Genomic DNA, 18,912 nt, shown 5'->3' with positions numbered 1-18,912 from the left:
CGCGTGTCGCCACTTCCTTTGGTTTAACAGTTGGACGAGCAGCAGAGGAAGTTCACTGCCAATGAGCTTCTGAAGCGGAAGGAAAACCAGCTCAACGCTACGCTAACCACAACGTTTACATTCCCGACTAAAAGAGGCCAGAACAACTGAGTTACATTTATTTTACTATCCAACAAATTTGCAGAATTCTTTTTTTTTTCAATTCCAAAGTCTCCCCGAAGAAGTCGACTCCGTCACGTCCATATCTAGATTGTTTGTGTTGTTGTGGTGAGACCACGCTCTCTTTCCTCCGAACATTTCGCCATCATTTATAGGGATTTGCACGTTTTTGGTTTTTTATTCATGTGTGAATCCAATTTCTTAAAAAAAAAAAAAAAAAAAAAAAAAACATACAACTGAGATTCTCTTTGCCAACAGTCGGCCATTTTCCTTCAGGTGGACAAAACGGTGTCCAGATTCCCAGTGAGACAAGGGTTTTTTTTTTCCCAGATAGACGATTCCCAGTTAGATGACAGTGTTTTTTTATTCCCAGATAGACGATTCCCAGTTAGATGACTGTGTTTTTTCCCAGATAGACAACTTTTTTTCCCCCAGATAGACAATTCCCAGTTAGACTACAGTGTTTTTCCCAGAGAGACAATTCCCAGTTAGACGACAGTGTTTTTTTATTCCCAGATAGACGATTCCCAGTTAGATGACTGTGTTTTTTCCCAGATAGACAACTTTTTTTTTCCCAGATAGACAATTCCCAGTTAGACTGCAGTGTTTTTCCCAGAGAGACAATTCCCAGTTAGACGACAGTGTTTTTCCCAGAGAGACAATTCCCAGTTAGACGACAGTGTTTTTCCCAGATAGACAATTCCCAGTTAGACGACAGTGTTTTTTTATTCCCAGATAGACGATTCCCAGTTAGATGACAGTGTTTTTTCCCAGATAGGCAACTTTTTTTTTCCCAGATAGACAATTCCCAGTTAGACTACAGTGTTTTTCCCAGAGAGACAATTCCCAGTTAGACGACAGTGTTTTTCCCAGATAGACAATTCCCAGTTAGATGACAGTGTTTTTTTATTCCCAGATAAACGATTCCCAGTTAGATGACTGTGTTTTTTCCCAGATAGACAACTTTTTTTTCCCAGATAGACAATTCCCAGTTAGACTACAGTGTTTTTCCCAGAGAGACAATTCCCAGTTAGACGACAGTGTTTTTCCCAGATAGACAATTCCCAGTTAGACGACAGTGTTTTTTCCCAGATAGACAATTCCCAGTTAGACGACAGTGTTTTTTCCCAGATAGACAATTCCCAGTTAGACGACAGTGTTTTTCCCAGAGAGACAATTCCCAGTTAGACGACAGTGTTTTTCCCCAGATAGACAATTCCCAGTTAGACGACAGTGTTTTTTCCCAGATAGACAATTCCCAGTTAGACGACAGTGTTTTTTCCCAGATAGACAATTCCCAGTTAGACGACAGTGTTTTTCCCAGATAGACAATTCCCAGTTAGACGACAGTGTTTTTCCCCAGATAGATGGTTCCCAGTTGGATGACGGTGTTATTTCCCCAGTTAGACAATTCTCAGCTGGACGATTCCCAGATAGACGATGCCCAGTTAGACGACTGTGTTTTTTCCCAGATAGACGATTCCCAGTTGGACAAGTGTTTTTTCCCAGATAGACAATTCCCAGTTAGACGACAGTGTTTTTCCCCAGATAGACAATTCCCAGTTAGACGACAGTGTTTTTTCCCAGAGAGACAATTCCCAGTTAGACGACAGTGTTTTTCCCAGATAGACAATTCCCAGTTAGACGACAGTGTTTTACCCCAGATAGACAATTCCCAGTTAGACGACAGTGTTTTTTCCCAGAGAGACAATTCCCAGTTAGACGACAGTGTTTTTCCCAGATAGACAATTCCCAGTTAGACGACAGTGTTTTTCCCCAGATAGACAATTCCCAGTTAGACGACAGTGTTTTTTCCCAGATAGACAATTCCCAGTTAGACGACAGTGTTTTTCCCCAGATAGACAATTCCCAGTTAGACGACAGTGTTTTTTCCCAGAGAGACAATTCCCAGTTAGACGACAGTGTTTTTCCCAGATAGACAATTCCCAGTTAGACGACAGTGTTTTTCCCCAGATAGACGATTCCCAGTTGGACAAGTGTTTTTTCCCAGATAGATGATTCCCAGATAGATGACAGTTTAAAATCGTGGTGGGGAACAAAAAAAAAGAAAGAAAGCATGTCGGACTAAAAACATTTAGACGATTTATTATAATAAGTGAACTATTCATATAGTTTCAGGGACCTAGGATTAATACAAATGTATTTTTAACACAACAAGACACATAGTTTATATGTTTCTATGTTTTATAAAGACGCATACAGTGAATCGTCTAACTGGGATGAAACCGACCAAACGGTACAAAAGCTGAATCGATGTTGTTTATGGGATTATTTGTTTTGTATATGGACAAAACTCTGAAGCAACAAAGACTTCAAAAAAAAAAATCTTCTTTTACTGTAAACAAATCTTAAAAGCGAGTGGGAATTGTGAAAACCACATTTCTCAAAGAAAAGCGTCTCACAAGTCGTCATCTGTGCAGTCTGACACATCACTTCCACGTGTTATTAAATAACCCCCCCAGACACACTCCCGTCTTTCTGCTGTCACCAATAACGCTGCAATAAACCTCGAGTTTGAGCTCGATATTTTTATTTACAAGATCCACGGGCAACTTTAATCACTGCGAGACGCATTTCCTTTCTACCAAGGATCCAAATTGTGACCACATTGATGAATTTTCTCATTTTAACATGAAAATAAAGCCAATAATTGCAGTAATTTTGATTATTTTCATTTGGTTGAAACGTTTCAAATGGCCCCAAGCCGACTGTTTTGGTTTTTTTCAACAGTGGGAATTTATTGATTAGATTTCTTCAAAATTGGCTGTAAGTATGGCGACAGATGTGATAAATATCTCAAACCAAAAGCACATGCTGTGGATTTTTTGCTTTTTTTAATGAAAAAAAAAAAGATTTATTCAGATAAATAAGCTGTTTGGGTGTTTGTTTAATGTACAAGTTGCATTATTTGTGACACTGGACAAAAAGAGAAAGTGTGTGCACACTTCATTAAAAGTGTTAAATATAGAAAGGAGGAGTGGCTGCCTGCTTCTCAAATCGTCACATTATTCTTTTTTTTTTTTTGCATGTAATTTGACACCCCATCTCTGCAGAGAAAGAGCTGTAAAGACAAAAGATTACAGCCCCCCCACCCCCCCTTGAGAAGAACGGGAGACTTTCTACAATCCCTCTGTGGGACATAGCGTCTTGTTACGTCAAGGTTATGATTAGAACTTTTCCAAAATAGACACTTAAATCCATTGTTCACGTTTCAGTTAAAAAAAAAAAAAAAAAAAAAAAAAACCGAGCGCGAACTGATGGATAGTAAAAAAAAAAAAAAAAAAGTGGCATCACAGTGCAGCGCTTTAAAAAAAAACCCAACCAATCAACGACGAGGCACCGAAAGGGCGGGACCTTCCGGCGCGAGCTGACAGCGCGTCCGTCCAATGGGAAGCGCCGCTGGCCGTCGCCGTCCAATCGGGAGCGAGACGGCGCCGCTGTATCCAACGAGAGTTGGAGTTTCAACGAGCTGGGGAGAAAAGCGGAGACGAGCGGACATCATTTCTCTCCCAGCGTCTTTGGACTATCCTCACGAAGAAGACAACAAAGTACTGTCTTTTTTTTTTTTGCTTCTTTCCTTCCTTCCTCCCCCTCCTTCAAAGAGCAGGAGTATAATTATATCAACTTATATCGCAGAAATAACAATGGCCGACACACTTGTTGACACAACCGCAGCCGCAGAGGTTACAGCCAAGGTGCGTTTCATTCAAGCTTTTCTCTTTTTATTCCGTCAAACGTCGTGGGTTTATTATTATTATTCTTCAAAAAAAAAAGAAAAAGGTTCACAAAACTTTGTTTTTAAGTTGCCGTGCCGACGCTAACGCTTCATTAATCCGCCGAACGGTTTAATTTGGGCTCGAAAGCGAGTTAAAACACGAGGAACCGATGAAATGTGGTTCGTCTTGCGGGTGGAAACGCAAGAGGAAACCCTGCGCCGGTGGTGGATATCTATACATATGTATATATATATATTTTTTTTTATTTTAAATTCGAAACGTCTTTGAGGAAAGACAGAAAAGCTGGTTTGACCAGACAAAAGCGAAGCGGCGGGTCCAGCCGGGCGCACGAGCCGCTGCTGTGGGCGGGAAGCCTCCGCCGCCGCCGCCGCTGCGTAATTACGCACCGTTTTTCACCCAACATCCCTGAATTACCGCTCCATTTTACCCAACGACCGTCGGTTTTTTCCCCCCCCTCACTCTGACAAGAGAGGTTGATTTTTAATTTTTTTTTTTTTTTTTAAACCAGGAGCTGAAAGAAAAGAAAGAAGTGGCGGAGGAGAAGAAGGAGAAGGAGAAGAAGAAGGAGGAGGAGGTGGAGGAGGTGGAGAAGAAGAAGAAGACCGACAGTGAGGACGCACCTGCCAATGGCACAGTGAGTTCGGAGCGGCAGCCTCATGGCCTTTTGTCTTAGCGGCCCTCATCATGCAGGTGTCGCTGCGCCCGCCTCCTCCTCCTCCCCCCTTCCCTCCCTCCTTCTCTCTCTCTCTCTCTCTCACCCTCCCTCCTTCTCTCTCTCATTCAGCTGCGCTTTGTTTAGGTTGTGAAACGGCACAGATGTTGGCTAGCAAGCTCTCTCTCTCTCTCTCTCTCTTGTTTATTCCTCCAGGGAGGTAATAAGTGCCCCTCTTTCCTTTCCTTTTCTTCTTCTTTTTAACTTTTATATCATATTAAAACACGTTCTTGGATCTATTTGGATCATCCTCGCCATGTTGTGGCCTCCTCCTCTTCCTCATCCAACTCTTCCTCTCTCCGTTTCAGAACGGTGCCGACCACAGCGACAAAGCGGAGGAAGCCACAAAGGAGGAGCAGAAGAATGGAGACGGTGAGTTTAAAAAAAATAAATGTAATCAATTAAAGAGTCGCTGCAGCTGCGTTTTTTTTTTAATCGATTTAAAACCTTCCCCTTGAGGGTTTCCTCGCTCCCTGTGTGGCCTCGACACGTGTAGCTGCCCTGCAAATAACTAACATTTTTTTTTTTTAATAAACAAGGAAAGTTAAAAGGGAGAAGAAAAAAAAAAGCCTGTAATTTCTGAAGTGCCAAACTGCGCTCACTCACAACAGGCAAAGCGGAGGAGGCGCCCCCTGCTGGCGAGACCGACGCACAGCCGGTGAAGCGCAGCGCCGAGGAGGCGGCGGTGGAGGAGGAGGAGGAGGAGGTACGGGGCCTTCCTCGCCGGGGTTTTGGGGGAAAGTGTGCCGTCTGAATCCTCTCGGATGCTGAACGTTGTTTTTTTTTCTCCCCGTCGTTCGCAGGAAAAGGAGACAAAAAAGCAGAAGACGGAGGAGAACGGAGACTCGAAAGAGGCGACGGTGGAGGCCTGAGGTTGGCGGCGCCGTCTCGCCGGCCTGGTCGGCATCCTGTCGTAGAGCTTGTGCTTTTCTGTATCTCCTGAGAGGTTGTTTTTTTTTTTTTTTTTTTTTTATCTCTCATGTCACTCCCATGTTTTTTTTTTTATCACATTGCACTGGAGTCTGGAAACATTAGTGGCCCTGCATCCTTGAAATGTTATTTATTGGTCTTTTTAAAATGAGCTTTTCTTTTCTACGTGTACAAACCGGGCCACACCCTGAGATCAGTTTATTTCATTTCCTGAGGTTTTATATATATCGGTATGTTTTAAAGAAGATAGAAGAAAGAAAAAAAGAAAAAAAAAAAGCACAAACTCTATTATTTCCGTGACGACCAGAGGATTCATACTCACAGGCAGCTGCTCACCTCCACGGCTCATGTCGACCTCTCAGATACACTTAAAAGGACCAAAGATAAGTTTTAAGCAGGGGGTAATGGACAGTTGTTAGCATTACTAGTTAGGGTGTGACTTTATTTGATTTTATTTTTTTTTTGGTTTCTGTTCCGAGCTGCTATTTAATCCTCAGCTGCCCCGTTAACAGATGGTGCAAATGAATAAAAGGGGCTCTGGCTTGCACCTCCGTGATAAGATTGTTTCACCCCCCACCCAACCCCCAACCACCCACCACCCACCACCACCACCACCCGTTCTGTGGCGGCAGGATTTTGCAATGTTAATTAACCCCTCTTAAATCTTAAAGCTTTGGTCGTTTGTTCCGTATGCATTCCACGCACGTTTGTACCATTTATACTTTGTTTTACATTCAAATGTTTTCAACGAGTTTTACGTTACGGTTGGGTAGCTCAGTTTTTTTTGTTTTTGTTTGTTTGTTTTTGTTTTTTTTTTTGCGTACAATACTGCCCTTTTCAGAACCAGAATGGCATTTGGTTACTTCAGCCACTGCTTTGTATATTCTGATGAACAAATAAAAAAAAAAAATTGTCTTTTTACTTAAATCCGCCTGCATCTGTTACCTGTTGGTACGTCGTCAGTGGCGGATGACGTCACCTGACCCAGTTTTTTTTTCTTTTTTTTTTTTTTTCTTAACATGGAAAATGGCTGGCTCAGATGCAGGAATAATTTTCACTTGGTAATGGAATAAAGGACGCACACGCTCTCCCCGGCTCGCGGGCTCCCCCATGTGGCGCAAGGCGGAACTGCAAGCGAGCTCCTCCACCCCAAAAAAAAAAAAAAAAAAAAGGTGAAATGACTTTGAGACACAGGAGTCACAAGTGGCAAAAGAAAATCATAGTTTTTAGTCATAACTTGAACCCTGAAGTAAAGTAGCTTTTACAGTAACACTGCTAATATTCAGCAACGGTGGTACAGTGGAGCACAAAGAAAAAACTTTGTGTTTCAGTCGTTTCTCAAGCAAGCTGCAGCAGCATGATTGGTACAGTTACTGTTTCCTCAGAAACATTAGCAGGGCGCATCCGCTCAGTCCGGGGGGAGGGGGGGGGGGGGGTGGGGGGGGTCATGGACATTCTGCTGAGGCGGCGCCGGAACTGGAAACGTGTCTTAAGAAACAGAAGGTAGGAATCACGACGCTGAGCAGAAGCACCTGAAGCATGCGCCCTCGTCGCGACAAACAAGCTGCCGGCTCTCTCGGCCTCCAAACAAGTCTCTTTTGTTTATTTATTTATTTGCGTACGTCTGTATTATAATGCAGTCCGCCTCCAGGATGACCCATAGTTCACATGAGTCTTCTCTTTGTTTTGTCGCTCTTCTGTTTTTGCTCGGTTTCCCACTGAACGCCGACTCACACCCCAGTTTCAACTTCTCCTCTTCCTGATAATGACAAGAATCACCGTCATTATTACGGCCGGGAGCGGCGGGGGCCCCGAGACAAACTGCCACCAGCACACATTTCTCTGTTTTCTCTCTCTCTCTCTTTTTTTTTTTGGACGTTTGACGTCCGCTGGCGTTCCCACTTCCGCCAAAAATGTTGAAATTTTGGGGATCGCACACTAAAATGAGCGCGATAAACTCTGACAATGCGAAGCCCTTTGAGACACTATGTGTTGTTCAGCTCCGTGTGAATATCAAGTCTGCTTTTTGTTGTTTTTTTTGGCTAATTTATGCAAAATAAAGCTGCCGGATCGGCGGAGGAGACTCGGAACGGTCGGTTATTCCCGCCTGAGGTGTGATGCTCGTGTTGCTAACTCAGAGAAACAGGCAGGTAGACATTCCCCCCCGGCCGTACGACCAAAAACTAAATATCAACAACAAGGCTTGAGGAGATTACAGAAATGCAGCTCATGCAGACGTTTTTTTTTTTTTTTGGCAACTGATAAGACGAAGGAGGGAAAAGAAAAGAAAAGAAAAGAAAAGAGGGAGGGAAAGCTGTGGTTAGGCCCGAAGACGGAGTCAAACAACATTTTCTACCCAGCAGAAGAAACAAAAAAATAAAAGTGATGCAAGAATTCACAGCAAAGAATCAGAGAGGAGCAGATTAGGGTTTTCTATAGTCGGAGGATAAACACACACACACACACACACACACACACATACACACACATTCGTAAACGCACACACACTGGTCATGTGTACATAACTTAGAGCCAATGTCTGTCTGTCTGTCGAGCTCTGAGGCTGATTGCTGTCAAATAATATATGGGATTGTGCTGTACAGTGCGTGTGTGTGTGTGTGTGTGCGTGTGTGTGTGTGTGTGTGTGTCAGTGCTGTGAAGGTCGACACACTCAAGACGCCGAGCGACAGCGTGAGAGTGTGTGTTCCCGTTGAGTGCAGGTGAATGTGAGGTAAGAGAGAAATTAAAAAGGCTTTTTTTGTTTTTGTTTTTGTTTTCCCAAATTAAAAAAAAAAAAAAAAAAACGTTTCTAAATGTGCACCAGTAGCGGCTGGGTCTCGCTATCGGGGGGCTCACCCTCGGCGGGGGGCAGCTGGTACACCACGCAGAGGGACGAGTACGCGCAGCCCACGAACGACATCAGGCTGGAAAAGTACATGACCCCCTGGGCCCCGCCCACTAGTGAGGTCAGAGGGCCCATCGCCACGGAGACCAGGATCTGAGCCAGGAAGTACTGGCAGCTGAGCAGGGAGATGTCCACCCCCATCCCTCGCCTGGTCCCTTCTTCTGAGGAGCCACAGAACTGAAACGCACACACACACACACACACACACACACACACACACACACACACACACACACACACACACACACACACACCTCAGTCACGTGGCCAATGGGAACGCAGCAAACCAGTACATGTTCTGGGAAATGAGCACTTTTTGTATGGAAGTAAAACTGTGCCGTCAGATTCTGAATTCGAATTTGTAACTTTTACCATCGAAATCAGACTTGGAATTTTAAAAGCTGTTGAATTTCAAGTACGCATCTTTTTTTTTTTTTGCTTCTGATTTTTTTTCAACATCTAAAAATATTTAGTGTGTACAAATTCAATGTGTGTAAAAACTCAGCTGCAAAAAAAATTCGGCTGCAAAAGGAATTCGGCTGCAAAAAAATTCAGCTGCAAAAAGAATTCAGCTGCGAAAAATTCAACCGCAAAGAAAATTCAACCACAAAGAAAATGCAGCTGCAAAAAAAAATTCAGCTGCAAACAGAATTCAGCTGCGAAAAATTCAACCGCAAAAAAATTCAGCTGCAAAATAAATTCAGCTGCAGAAAGAATTCAGCTGTGAAAAATTCAACCACAAAAAAAAAATTCAACCGCAAAACAAAATTCAACCGCAAAAAAAAATTCAGCTGCGAAAAATTCAGCTGCAAAAAAATTCAGCTGCAAAAAGAATTCAGCTGCGAAAAATTCAACTGCAAAAAAATTCAGCTGCAAAAAAATTCAGCTGCAAAAAGAATTCAGCTGCGAAAAATTCAACCGCAAAAAAATTCAGCTGCAAAAAAAATTCAACCGCAAAAAAATTCAGCTGCAAAACAGCCAGAATCTCTTCGCCATCAGGACGATGCAATCGATACCTGTCTCGTTCACCCAACATCCAATCAGGGGAAGCTTTGTTGGTCACGTGACCAGTGCAACACCGGGCCAATCAGCCATGGCGGCCAGCGGGAGGGACGGCGCTTCGGCTTTGTTGTGTTGCACTGGTCACGTGACCAACTTTACACACATTGAATTTTTACACACTGAATATTTTTAGACGTTGAAAAAAAAATAAAAAATCAGCAGCAAAAAAAGCTACGTACTTGAAATTCGACAGCTTTTCAAATTCAAAGTCTGATTTCGATGGTAAAAAAAAATTCAGCTAGAAATTCTAATTCAGAATCTGATGGCAGTTTTACTTCATTACTTTTGCTCTCTTCTCGTGTGACGACGCTAAAAGTGAAGATGGAAAACAGCATTTCTGACGCTTCGGCGTCGTGTCAAGAGATTTCTGGAGTCTCATTCTTATATTTTCTGAGTTTAACTATAAGAGACAGAGTTACTGACTGGAGCTCAATCACTGTTCTATAGAAAGAGTGTGAAACGTGTGGAACCCAGGCCCAAATAGCGATGATTGTTATTGAAGGAACATTGACTCCACAGCAGCCTGTGCAACTTATGTGTTAAAAATCTGTGTGATTTGTCATTTATCCTGTAATAATTACGTAAAAACTGGCATTTAATACAAATTTATCAAGAATCTTCTCACAAGGAAATTCAGGGAAATGCAACAGACTTGATATAACGCTAAAAAAACAAACAAATTCTAATAATAGTGTGAAAGATCTGAATAGTTTGTTAGATTTTATGAGGCATTATGTCATATTATAAAGCTTTCACATGCACTTTTTAAGATGTTCAGTAGATATAAAATCCATACTGTGATAAGAAGAGTGTGAAAACATGAAATGACATATATATATGTATATATGTATATATAGAGAGAGAATAGAAATGTATATATTCAGCACCTTTCACAGACATGACTCACATTGTGATAGATAGATAGATAGATAGATAGATAGATAGATAGATAGATAGATAGATAGATAGATAGATAGATAGATAGATAGATAGATAGATAGATAGATAGATAGATTGTGAATATATATTGATTAAATTCTTGATTTTAAAAATAAAAATCAATTTTGGTTTGGATAGAAATGGGGCAAAGCTCATATATATATATACACCATATATATCTTACATATCTCATATATATCTTATATATCTATCTATCTATCTATCTTATATATATATATGAGAGAGAGAGAGAATAGAAATGTATATATTTAGCACCTTTCACAGACATGACTCACATTGTGCTTTATAGCACATTGCGATATATATATATAGATATCTATATATATATATAGATATCTATATATATATATAGATATCTATATATATGTATAGATAGATAGATAGATAGATAGATAGATAGATAGATAGATAGATAGATAGATAGATAGAGATGATAATGCCTACAATAACACAAAATTTTATGAAATAGATTAAATGAATATATATATATATATATATACACACACACACACACACACACACACACAAGAAATGTGAATTAATTAAAGCAAATGTGATTTAACAAGTTGCATCCTGGTTGTTTGGACCCACTGGTTGTTTGTCAACAACAGCGGCCTGGTTGTAAGGCGTCACAGAGAGCAAGGTCCACAGGGCGGCTCGGTACTGACCTGAGGGCTCTGGTAGTATTCACAGAGCAGAGAGTAAGGCAGCGTGCACAGCGAGGAGAACAGCACGCCGTAGGTCACGCACAGGGACAGAACCACGTACAGGTTGGTGGACAGCGTGGCCAGGCCGGTGCCCAGGCCGAACGCCAGGTAGGCGAAGAAGTACAGAGTGCGGAGAGAGAAGCGCTCCTCCAGCTTCTCCAGTATGGCTGAAAGGTGGAAGAGGAAGACCAACTGAAGCCAAGGCGTACTTACTTATTGAGCCATCTATCGATATTTTATCTATTATTTATTCATCTGTTTTTGTATTTTTTATTTATTTATTCATCTATTTTTGTATTTAAAATTATTTAGTTGTTTATCTATTTATGTATTTTTAAAATCTATTTATGTATTTTTTTTATTCATAGATTTATTTATTCATCTATTTTTGTATTTTTTATTATTTATTTATTTACCTATTTATGTATTTTTTTATTTATTCATCTATTTTTGTATTTTTTATTTATTTGTTTATCTATTTATGTATTTTTAAATCTATTTATGTATTTTTATTTATTTATTTATTTATTTATTCATCTATTTTCATATTTTATTTATTTACCTATTTATGTATTTTTTTATTTATTCATCTATTTTTTTAATTTTAAATTATTTTTGTATTTATCTATTTATGTCTTTTGTCATTTATGTATTTAAATATTTATGTATTTTCTTTAAATATATATATTTTTTAATTTGTTTATTTATTCATTCTAGTTATCTATTTATGTATCTATTTATGTATCTATTTTTGTATTTTTTATTACTTTTTTATTTATGCATTTTTTTAAATAAATATATATATATGTTGAATTTTTTTCATTCTAGTTGTCTATTTATGTATCTATTTATTCATTATTTATTTATCTATTTATTTATTTGTCTATGTATTTTTATTTATCTATCTATCTGGTTGGTTGGCTGATGGTTTCATTGAATATATTTCATATAATTTTGTGTTATTGTCGGCATTATCCTATCTATCTATCTATCTATCTATCTATCTACCTATCTATCTCCAACGAGGGAACAATTAAATTAGATGAAACACATGGAAAAGAAAAAATTAAATAAAAACTAATTTAAAAAAAGCCAATTTCAATATAGAACACATCCGACTTGTTTTATATGTTTATTTATCACTTTATAAATTATTTGTGCCATTTTAACTTCTACCAGATCCCCAAACTTTCAGGTGTATAATTTAAAAAAAACAGTATATAGGTGTGATATACATGATATCCTCCATTATTTTACGACAAGAATGGCTCTTTTTTTTTTTTTTTTTGCATCGTGCTCAGTGAATGTAAGGTGTAATTTTTTAAACCGCTATTCTTCCACACAGTAAATCTAAGTCCGCTTTCCCGGGGCTCACCTGAGTAGAAAGCGGCGCTGAATGCATAGATGCACATCCCCCAGCAGCCCATGCTGACGCCGGCGTTGTAGCGCTCGTACGCCTCGGAGTCGTGTGGCGCTTTGGGGTCTCCTTCGAACACCACCTCGCCCATGAAGTCGGTGTAGAACAGCAGCATGCCCTCGAAGGACAGCCAGCCTGCAGAAGGGGGGGGTGGGGTAGGGTAGGGTAGGGGGGTGGGGGAGGGGGGCGACACACACAGGAAGGTTTCCACCGTCAAAAAAAGGTGCGTTTCAACCGGGCAACGGAGTGCGTACGGCGGCGGCGGCGACCAGTTCCCCACCCAGAAAGTGGTTGGTGCATAGACTGCGGAGGGACGGGGGCATCCTGTAGATGGCGATGCACAGCAGCTTCATGGACATTTGGGACTCTCCCGTCTCCACGTTCTCGCTCAGGTCGCTCTCGTAGCGCACGCCGTTCAGCAAGATGTTTGCAACCTTCGCCGGGAGAGAGGAGAGACGAGTTTAAAGCACGGCGCGGGAACCTAGTCGGTGTTGGGTCGTCGTGGGTTTCAGGCAGGAAGTTGGCGTTTTTCGGGCGACGGAGATGTGTTCGGTTTGAATATATATTATATCACGCTTGTATAATAATGTATTTCCTTTTCTAGCATCGCGTTCACACACACATTCACACACCAATGGAGGCTTGCCATGAAAGCAAGTTCCTCCCTCTCTCCTTTGAACCAGGATGAGTCGCGGAACTGTGAACCAATCAGAGGCCGCCTTTCAAAGACGTACAACCCACATGGGTAATCAGTCGGCCAGTCATGTTGCTCCTTACTGGGCGTGATAGAAAACCGGGTTCTGTACACAAGCTGATAATTCGCCGTATTTTTTGGCCAAATTAGACGGAGACAAACATTATCAACGTCATCGACCGTCCAAACGGCGGCCGGCCGCCTGAAACCGCGCGAGGAAGTGAGTCTGACCTGCTGGCTGAAGGTCACCGTCCTCCGGCGCCCGTTCTCCAGCCCGACGATCTGGGTGGCCATCGGCTCCTCCATCAGCGCCAGGCTCTGGGGCCTCTTCAGGATGCCGGCGGCGGAGCCCCAGTGGGGCCCCGCCCCCGCCTCCTCCGCTTCCTGAGCGTCCTCGGCCGAACGAGGCACCACGTCGGCGCGGGTCTGTCCCGCGGCCTGGCTCCCCGGCTCCTCGGCGGGCGGCGGCGGCGGCGGCGAGTCCCCCGGGGGCAGGGGCGGGGCGGCGGCGGCGGCGGTGGGGCCCGGGCCCTGCGGCGTCTGCTGGCCCGTGTAGCAGTCTATGAGCACGCTGTCGATGTAGGACGTCCCCAGCGAGGACGCGAACTCGTTGATGCCCGTGAGCGAACTGTCCCTGCTGATGAAGCTGCCATATTTGGGCGTGAGGGGGCTCAGCGGCGATATGGGGCTGGTGAGGCCGGCGCAGAGGCGGGCGCCGGCGCTGCAGGAATGGCCGAGGGCGTCCGGATTGCCGGCGTGGGACTTCGAGAAGTTGTAGCCGTAGAGACCGTCCTCGTCCTCCTCGTCCAGACCGGGAGCCAGTCCGGCGGGGGCCGGAGGGGATGGCGGGAGGGCGAGGCTGGGGCTTTTCAGGTGGTTTTTGCCGGAGGCCTTGCTCTGCTGGCTTTGGGGTAAGGGTCGCTCGGGGATGCTCAGCAGGGTCATGGCCGTGGCGAACACCAGGGTGATGCTGGTGAACAGGTATATGACCCGCAGCTGACCCCCCATTGACCTTCCAAACTGCGTCTGGTCCCAGTTGATGCCTCCCACGATGTATCCGAACCCGCCGCCCAGTCCTGAGTGGGAGGAAAACACAAGACGCACGTTTTAATTGGATTTATTTTATCTCGTTTGAAGGAATTGAGGTTTTTGTTTTTTTTCTGACGCGTCATAAAATGCTCTGGCCTGCCAGCAGCGCGTGGATGTTCAGCCCCCGGTCCTGGTCTTCCGGACTGCACACGTCCATCATGTAGGCGTGGCTCGGGTTGTCGGCCGAGTCGGCGCTGAAGTCCATCAGGACCACGCCGCACACCGTCAGCACAATCCCCCACTTGTGGTTGGACGCCGTGTCGGCCAGGACGCCGCCCATGTCTCGTCCGTTCAGCACGAGGGTCAGGCCGATCAACGCCCCTTCGGGAGGAGAAGCGTACAGATTCTAAAACGCAATTCTGTCCTCGTGCGTTCAGAAGAAAGGTCTTTCAGTCCGTCGGGACGATTGAAAGACGTCGCGCGAAAACGCCAGGCACGATCACGCCGGCTCGTGTGCGACTCACCGATGGCCAAAGCAAAAATGAAAGGTCTCCTTCGCCCGAACCGGGACGTGCAACGATCACTCCACGCTCCGATGAGAGGCTGAACGAGGAACCCTTCAAGGAAGAAAACACGAAGCAACGTTACCCAACGACGCCTCGGCCCTGCCGGCCGCACGCACACTCACCCAGGATGGGGCTGATGAACCACACCAGGCTGTAGAACTGGTCCGGCAGGCCCATCTGCAGGAGGACGGGCGTCACGTACGCCGTCTCCATGGCGTAGCTGAACTCGATGCCGAACAGGATGCAGCCGTTGAACAGCAGCTCCTGGAAGGTGCGCCTCGGGGGAAGCTCGCTGAGGTCCAGCTGGTCCAGGGGGCAGGGCGTGTTGGGCGGCGGCGGCGGCGAAGGTCGTATCAGCTTCCGGCGCTTCGGCTGCCTCTGGAAGTTGTTGGCCCGGTGGCTGAGGTGCCGCGTGGTGGACGTCGGGAAGCTGGCCGTCTTGGGCAGCGAGCTCCTCCAGGTGCCCTCCTGGGCGGCGGACGACCGGCCCCCCGGGCTGGCCAGCAGGGGGTCACTCGGCGTGCCCATGCCTGGAGATGACATCCCCCCCACGTCAAGCCGGCTTACACTGCAGCACATGAGGAGGGGGGGTGGGGTGGGGGGGGGGGGGGGGGGGGGGGTGAACCAGGGTGAGTTTTAACAGCGAAACCCCACGAAATGCCGAACGTTGACGTCAGAGGTCACGCTCGCGCAGCACCGTCTCCCTGTCGTTCCTCTGCGGCCATGTGGGTTCGCCGGAGCAGCTAAAGGAACCGTAGTGATGAGAGAGAGGACACTGCAGTCACGGGGAGACGGTGACTGCTGCACGACGCACTGCAACCAGTGCGCGTGCTGTGCGCAAAGCCCATGTGCGCGGCGCGGCGCGGCGGTGACTCCACTGTACGATGCGGCACCGCTCGCATGACGCCTGTTTCCATTTTAATTTTGCATGAGCTGAGCTCCAAAACGGGACACAAAGGAGACGATCCGGAGCGCAAACGACGGCGATTTACCGCGACGACGTGTCACTCGAGGATTACTTGTCAAAAATCCAGATGACGCGCAGAAATACATGTGGTTTTATTTCTTCTCTCTCGGGCTTTTCGACGGTTTCGTCAGCGTGACACGAGGAGCTGAATGCGACCACAACGCGATCGACTTTACTGTGCGATAATAATAAAAAATAAATTTAAAAAAAAAACGTGCAAATTGAGACTTGAAAGATGGTAATTACCTTATCGGCGCGGCTCGTCATTTATTGCGGCATACTGTGCGGGTGAACCGGACGACCGTGATGACGTATAGAAAACCGAGTGTTGATTATAAGAGGCATGATTGTTTTTTTTTTTTTTTTTGGTATTTTTTTTAATGATACTTATTTCCTTTGTTGCCATCACCCCCCGCTCTCTCCTCCGTCCCTCTTCTCCTTCCCCCTCTTCTTCTTCTTCTTCTTCTCCTCTCTCTCCCCTTCTCCGCCGCTCCTTCCTCCTCCCGGTTTCTCCCGTGACGTCACGCCCCTCCCTGCAACATCAGCACCGCGGACTCCTCGGTGTTTACCTCCTCCGTGTGCATGTCGGCATCTGTGTGCGTCTGTCCCACCGGTTTATATGCGGGCATGTCCGTGTGTGTCCTCCGCTATACGTCTTCGTCTTCATCTTCATCTTCATCTTCATCTTCATCTTCATCTGCCCTCCACTACAGAACGCAGGCATCTGTGTGCAACCTCACCTACAGTTTGCATGCAAGTGTCTGTGCATCCTCTGCTATACAGCATGCTAATAAAGAATAATCTAACCTAATCTAATCTAATCCAACCTAATCTAATCTAATCTAATCTAATCTAATCTAATCTAATCTAATCTAATCTAATCTAATCTAATCTAATCTGTATCTACAGTACTCTGGATATACGTGTTCCACTGCGGTACAAACGTCTGTGTGCATCCTATATTGCAGTATACATGCAATATTTATTTGCCCTATCTAACCCTTTACACTTGAAATGCAAACACACACTGCACGTTCACCCCCCCCCCCCCCACCCCCCCGCCCCACGAACGTTCACATACAACCGTCTGTGCGCCTCCTCGATTGCAGTAAACATGCAAAACACCTGTGTGCGTGTCCCATTAAAGTACCTTCAACCGTTTGTGTGCATCGCCTTTAACGCCGTGTACATGAAAGCGTTTCTTGTGTGCGCGCCGTCGTCTGTGCACTTCTTCCGTTTGGCTACAGGCAAACATCTCTCTGCACATACTGTACCTCCATCGTGTTCATACAGTCAGATATGTCTGCATCCTCCATTACCATCCACATGCAAACTTCTGCGTGTGGTGTGTGTGTGTGTGTGTGTGTGTGTGTGACAGGTGCATTAAAGGTCGCGGGGCTGTTAAATATTACAGCAGGTGGATTGAGTACAAAGGAGGCAGAGATTCATCAGCCAGGAGGGTTTCAGTACGGTGGTACATCATGTCAATGATTGTCCATTTAGTCCATTTAGAATCCCGCATGGAATTTATTAGACACCCCCCTCCCCCCCCCCCCCCCCCCAAGTAGACTCTTTAGACTTGTCTTAGGAAACAGTGATCCATACTGAAGGTGTCGGATATATGAAGGAACATTTACACACTTTGTGTCAATATTAACCAATAAAGATAAATCCATGAACTGGACTCTGAAGTGTTTTCTGCTTTTTGTCAATCTCTCTATTCTCACTAGACGGCAAGCAATTGTGGAGAAATTGTAAAGCGCTTGAGCTTATTCACCTATGCTTGATGTTCGGTTGACGTGTGAATATCAGGATTAATTTCGTATTTTCATTTTTCCCCATCTGTTCTTTTGTTGCTGCTCAACTGCTTTATTATAATCTCATATTTTAAAGTGGTACGGAGTGTCGTGCACCACTGGACATTATCTCCACGGTCACTATCTATTTCGATATAATGCTTTAGATTGTGTTTAGTTTGTGCACATCTTGAGCTCAGAAACCAGGTGTGTTGTGTTCCACCTATATTTTTATTCCGAGTGTGTAGAGCTTCCCTTTGTCCAGGATAAAAGCTCAGATCAAATCTGTTTTGTTCAGGACGGCCCACTTTTGTCACTAAATGTACGTTTGTGTGTGTCTATGTGAAGATGCTCACTGTTACTCCCCCATAAAAGAAAAAGAAAAAACATATTTTTTAATCTGAGCAGATGAGGTTTCAGGTTTTTTTTCCCCTCTTTTACCACCTCGTTCCTCCTTCTGCTCCACTATATATTTTAAGCAGCAGCGTGACAGACAGTGCCGGTCCCTGCAGAAACACTGGAGTGTTCTCGGGGCCACCTGATAGCAGGCTCTCTATGTCTAATTGACTTGTAGTGGAATAATCTGGCCTGCAGGTTGTGCACCTTTACTCATGAGAGACGTCATGTTGTAATGAATTCAGTCAAATGAAATGATGTTTATTTTATCTGACAGACTAACGTAATTGGCTTTTTCTTATAAAGGAAAAAAAACACTTCTTCTCGTCTAACTGGGCCGCTTACTGTGGGATAAAGGTTTTTATGTGAACGACTGAAAATGAACCATTAAAACCTAAAAGAAGTTTGTCTTTAGTGATCATATGTAGTCAAGGTTAAGACTTTGTGCAGCTATTAATGATTTTATCAGCACGCACATTTCTAGAAGAGATGGGATGATAAGTGTAATTAAAGCTGGAAGCAGCTGATCACGGATCCTGTATACGTCACCCCACTTCCTGTAGCCAGCAGGTGGCGCTGTGCCCGGTTGATGTAACCGTCTAAAGCCTTTGATCAGGCCGGACCCTAATAATTCAACAATCACACATGATGATGTTAGAGAACAGTGAGACCTATTTGAAAGATGTTTTAACTTGTGTCAGAGGCGCCACATGGGATTATTGTTGGCCTTTCATCTCTGTACGATCGTCTGTATCAAAGCAAAGGGTCCAGACAAACGTCTGCCCTTTGGTCGCTCAGGGGTGGACTGGAGAACGGGAGGAAAACTGGCAGTTGCTGCAAACAAATGCATTTTT

General features: G+C 44.4%; 2 protein-coding genes across 4 annotated transcripts; one reads left to right on the top strand and one right to left on the bottom strand.

The window, feature by feature from the left end:
- Window positions 1-3,639: 3,639 nt before the first annotated feature.
- LOC308129789 (uncharacterized protein) lies at window positions 3,640-6,480 on the top strand. Its single transcript, XM_080495868.1, has 5 exons — window positions 3,640-3,875; window positions 4,426-4,551; window positions 4,938-5,001; window positions 5,241-5,335; window positions 5,433-6,480. The coding sequence occupies exons 1-5, from the start codon at window positions 3,825-3,827 to the stop codon at window positions 5,499-5,501; spliced, it is 405 nt and encodes a 134-aa protein (XP_080351994.1). The 5' UTR covers window positions 3,640-3,824; the 3' UTR covers window positions 5,502-6,480.
- Window positions 6,481-6,763: 283 nt separating this feature from the next.
- On the bottom strand, window positions 6,764-16,317 carry slc45a1 (solute carrier family 45 member 1). Of its 3 annotated transcripts, XM_080494919.1 has the most exons (10): window positions 16,113-16,317; window positions 15,022-15,467; window positions 14,858-14,950; window positions 14,490-14,714; window positions 13,536-14,380; window positions 12,891-13,044; window positions 12,569-12,745; window positions 11,155-11,360; window positions 8,416-8,641; window positions 6,764-7,318 (listed from the first exon to the last, which is right to left on the bottom strand). In XM_080494919.1, exons 2-10 carry the CDS (start codon window positions 15,440-15,442, stop codon window positions 7,290-7,292), a joined length of 2,376 nt encoding a protein of 791 aa, XP_080351045.1. In that variant the 5' UTR covers window positions 15,443-15,467; window positions 16,113-16,317; the 3' UTR covers window positions 6,764-7,289. The 3 variants fall into 3 exon arrangements, with proteins under 3 accessions (XP_080351045.1, XP_080351043.1, XP_080351044.1); XM_080494917.1 differs by lacking the exon at window positions 6,764-7,318 and having other exon boundaries at window positions 7,827-8,641; XM_080494918.1 differs by lacking the exon at window positions 6,764-7,318 and having other exon boundaries at window positions 7,827-8,641; window positions 15,022-15,429.
- Between the last annotated feature and the right edge of the window lie 2,595 nt (window positions 16,318-18,912).

Source organism: Blennius ocellaris (genome assembly GCF_963422515.1).
Source record: "Blennius ocellaris genome assembly, chromosome: 4".
NCBI lineage: Eukaryota > Metazoa > Chordata > Actinopteri > Blenniiformes > Blenniidae > Blennius > Blennius ocellaris.
This window is presented reverse-complemented; position numbering and strand designations above follow the sequence as displayed.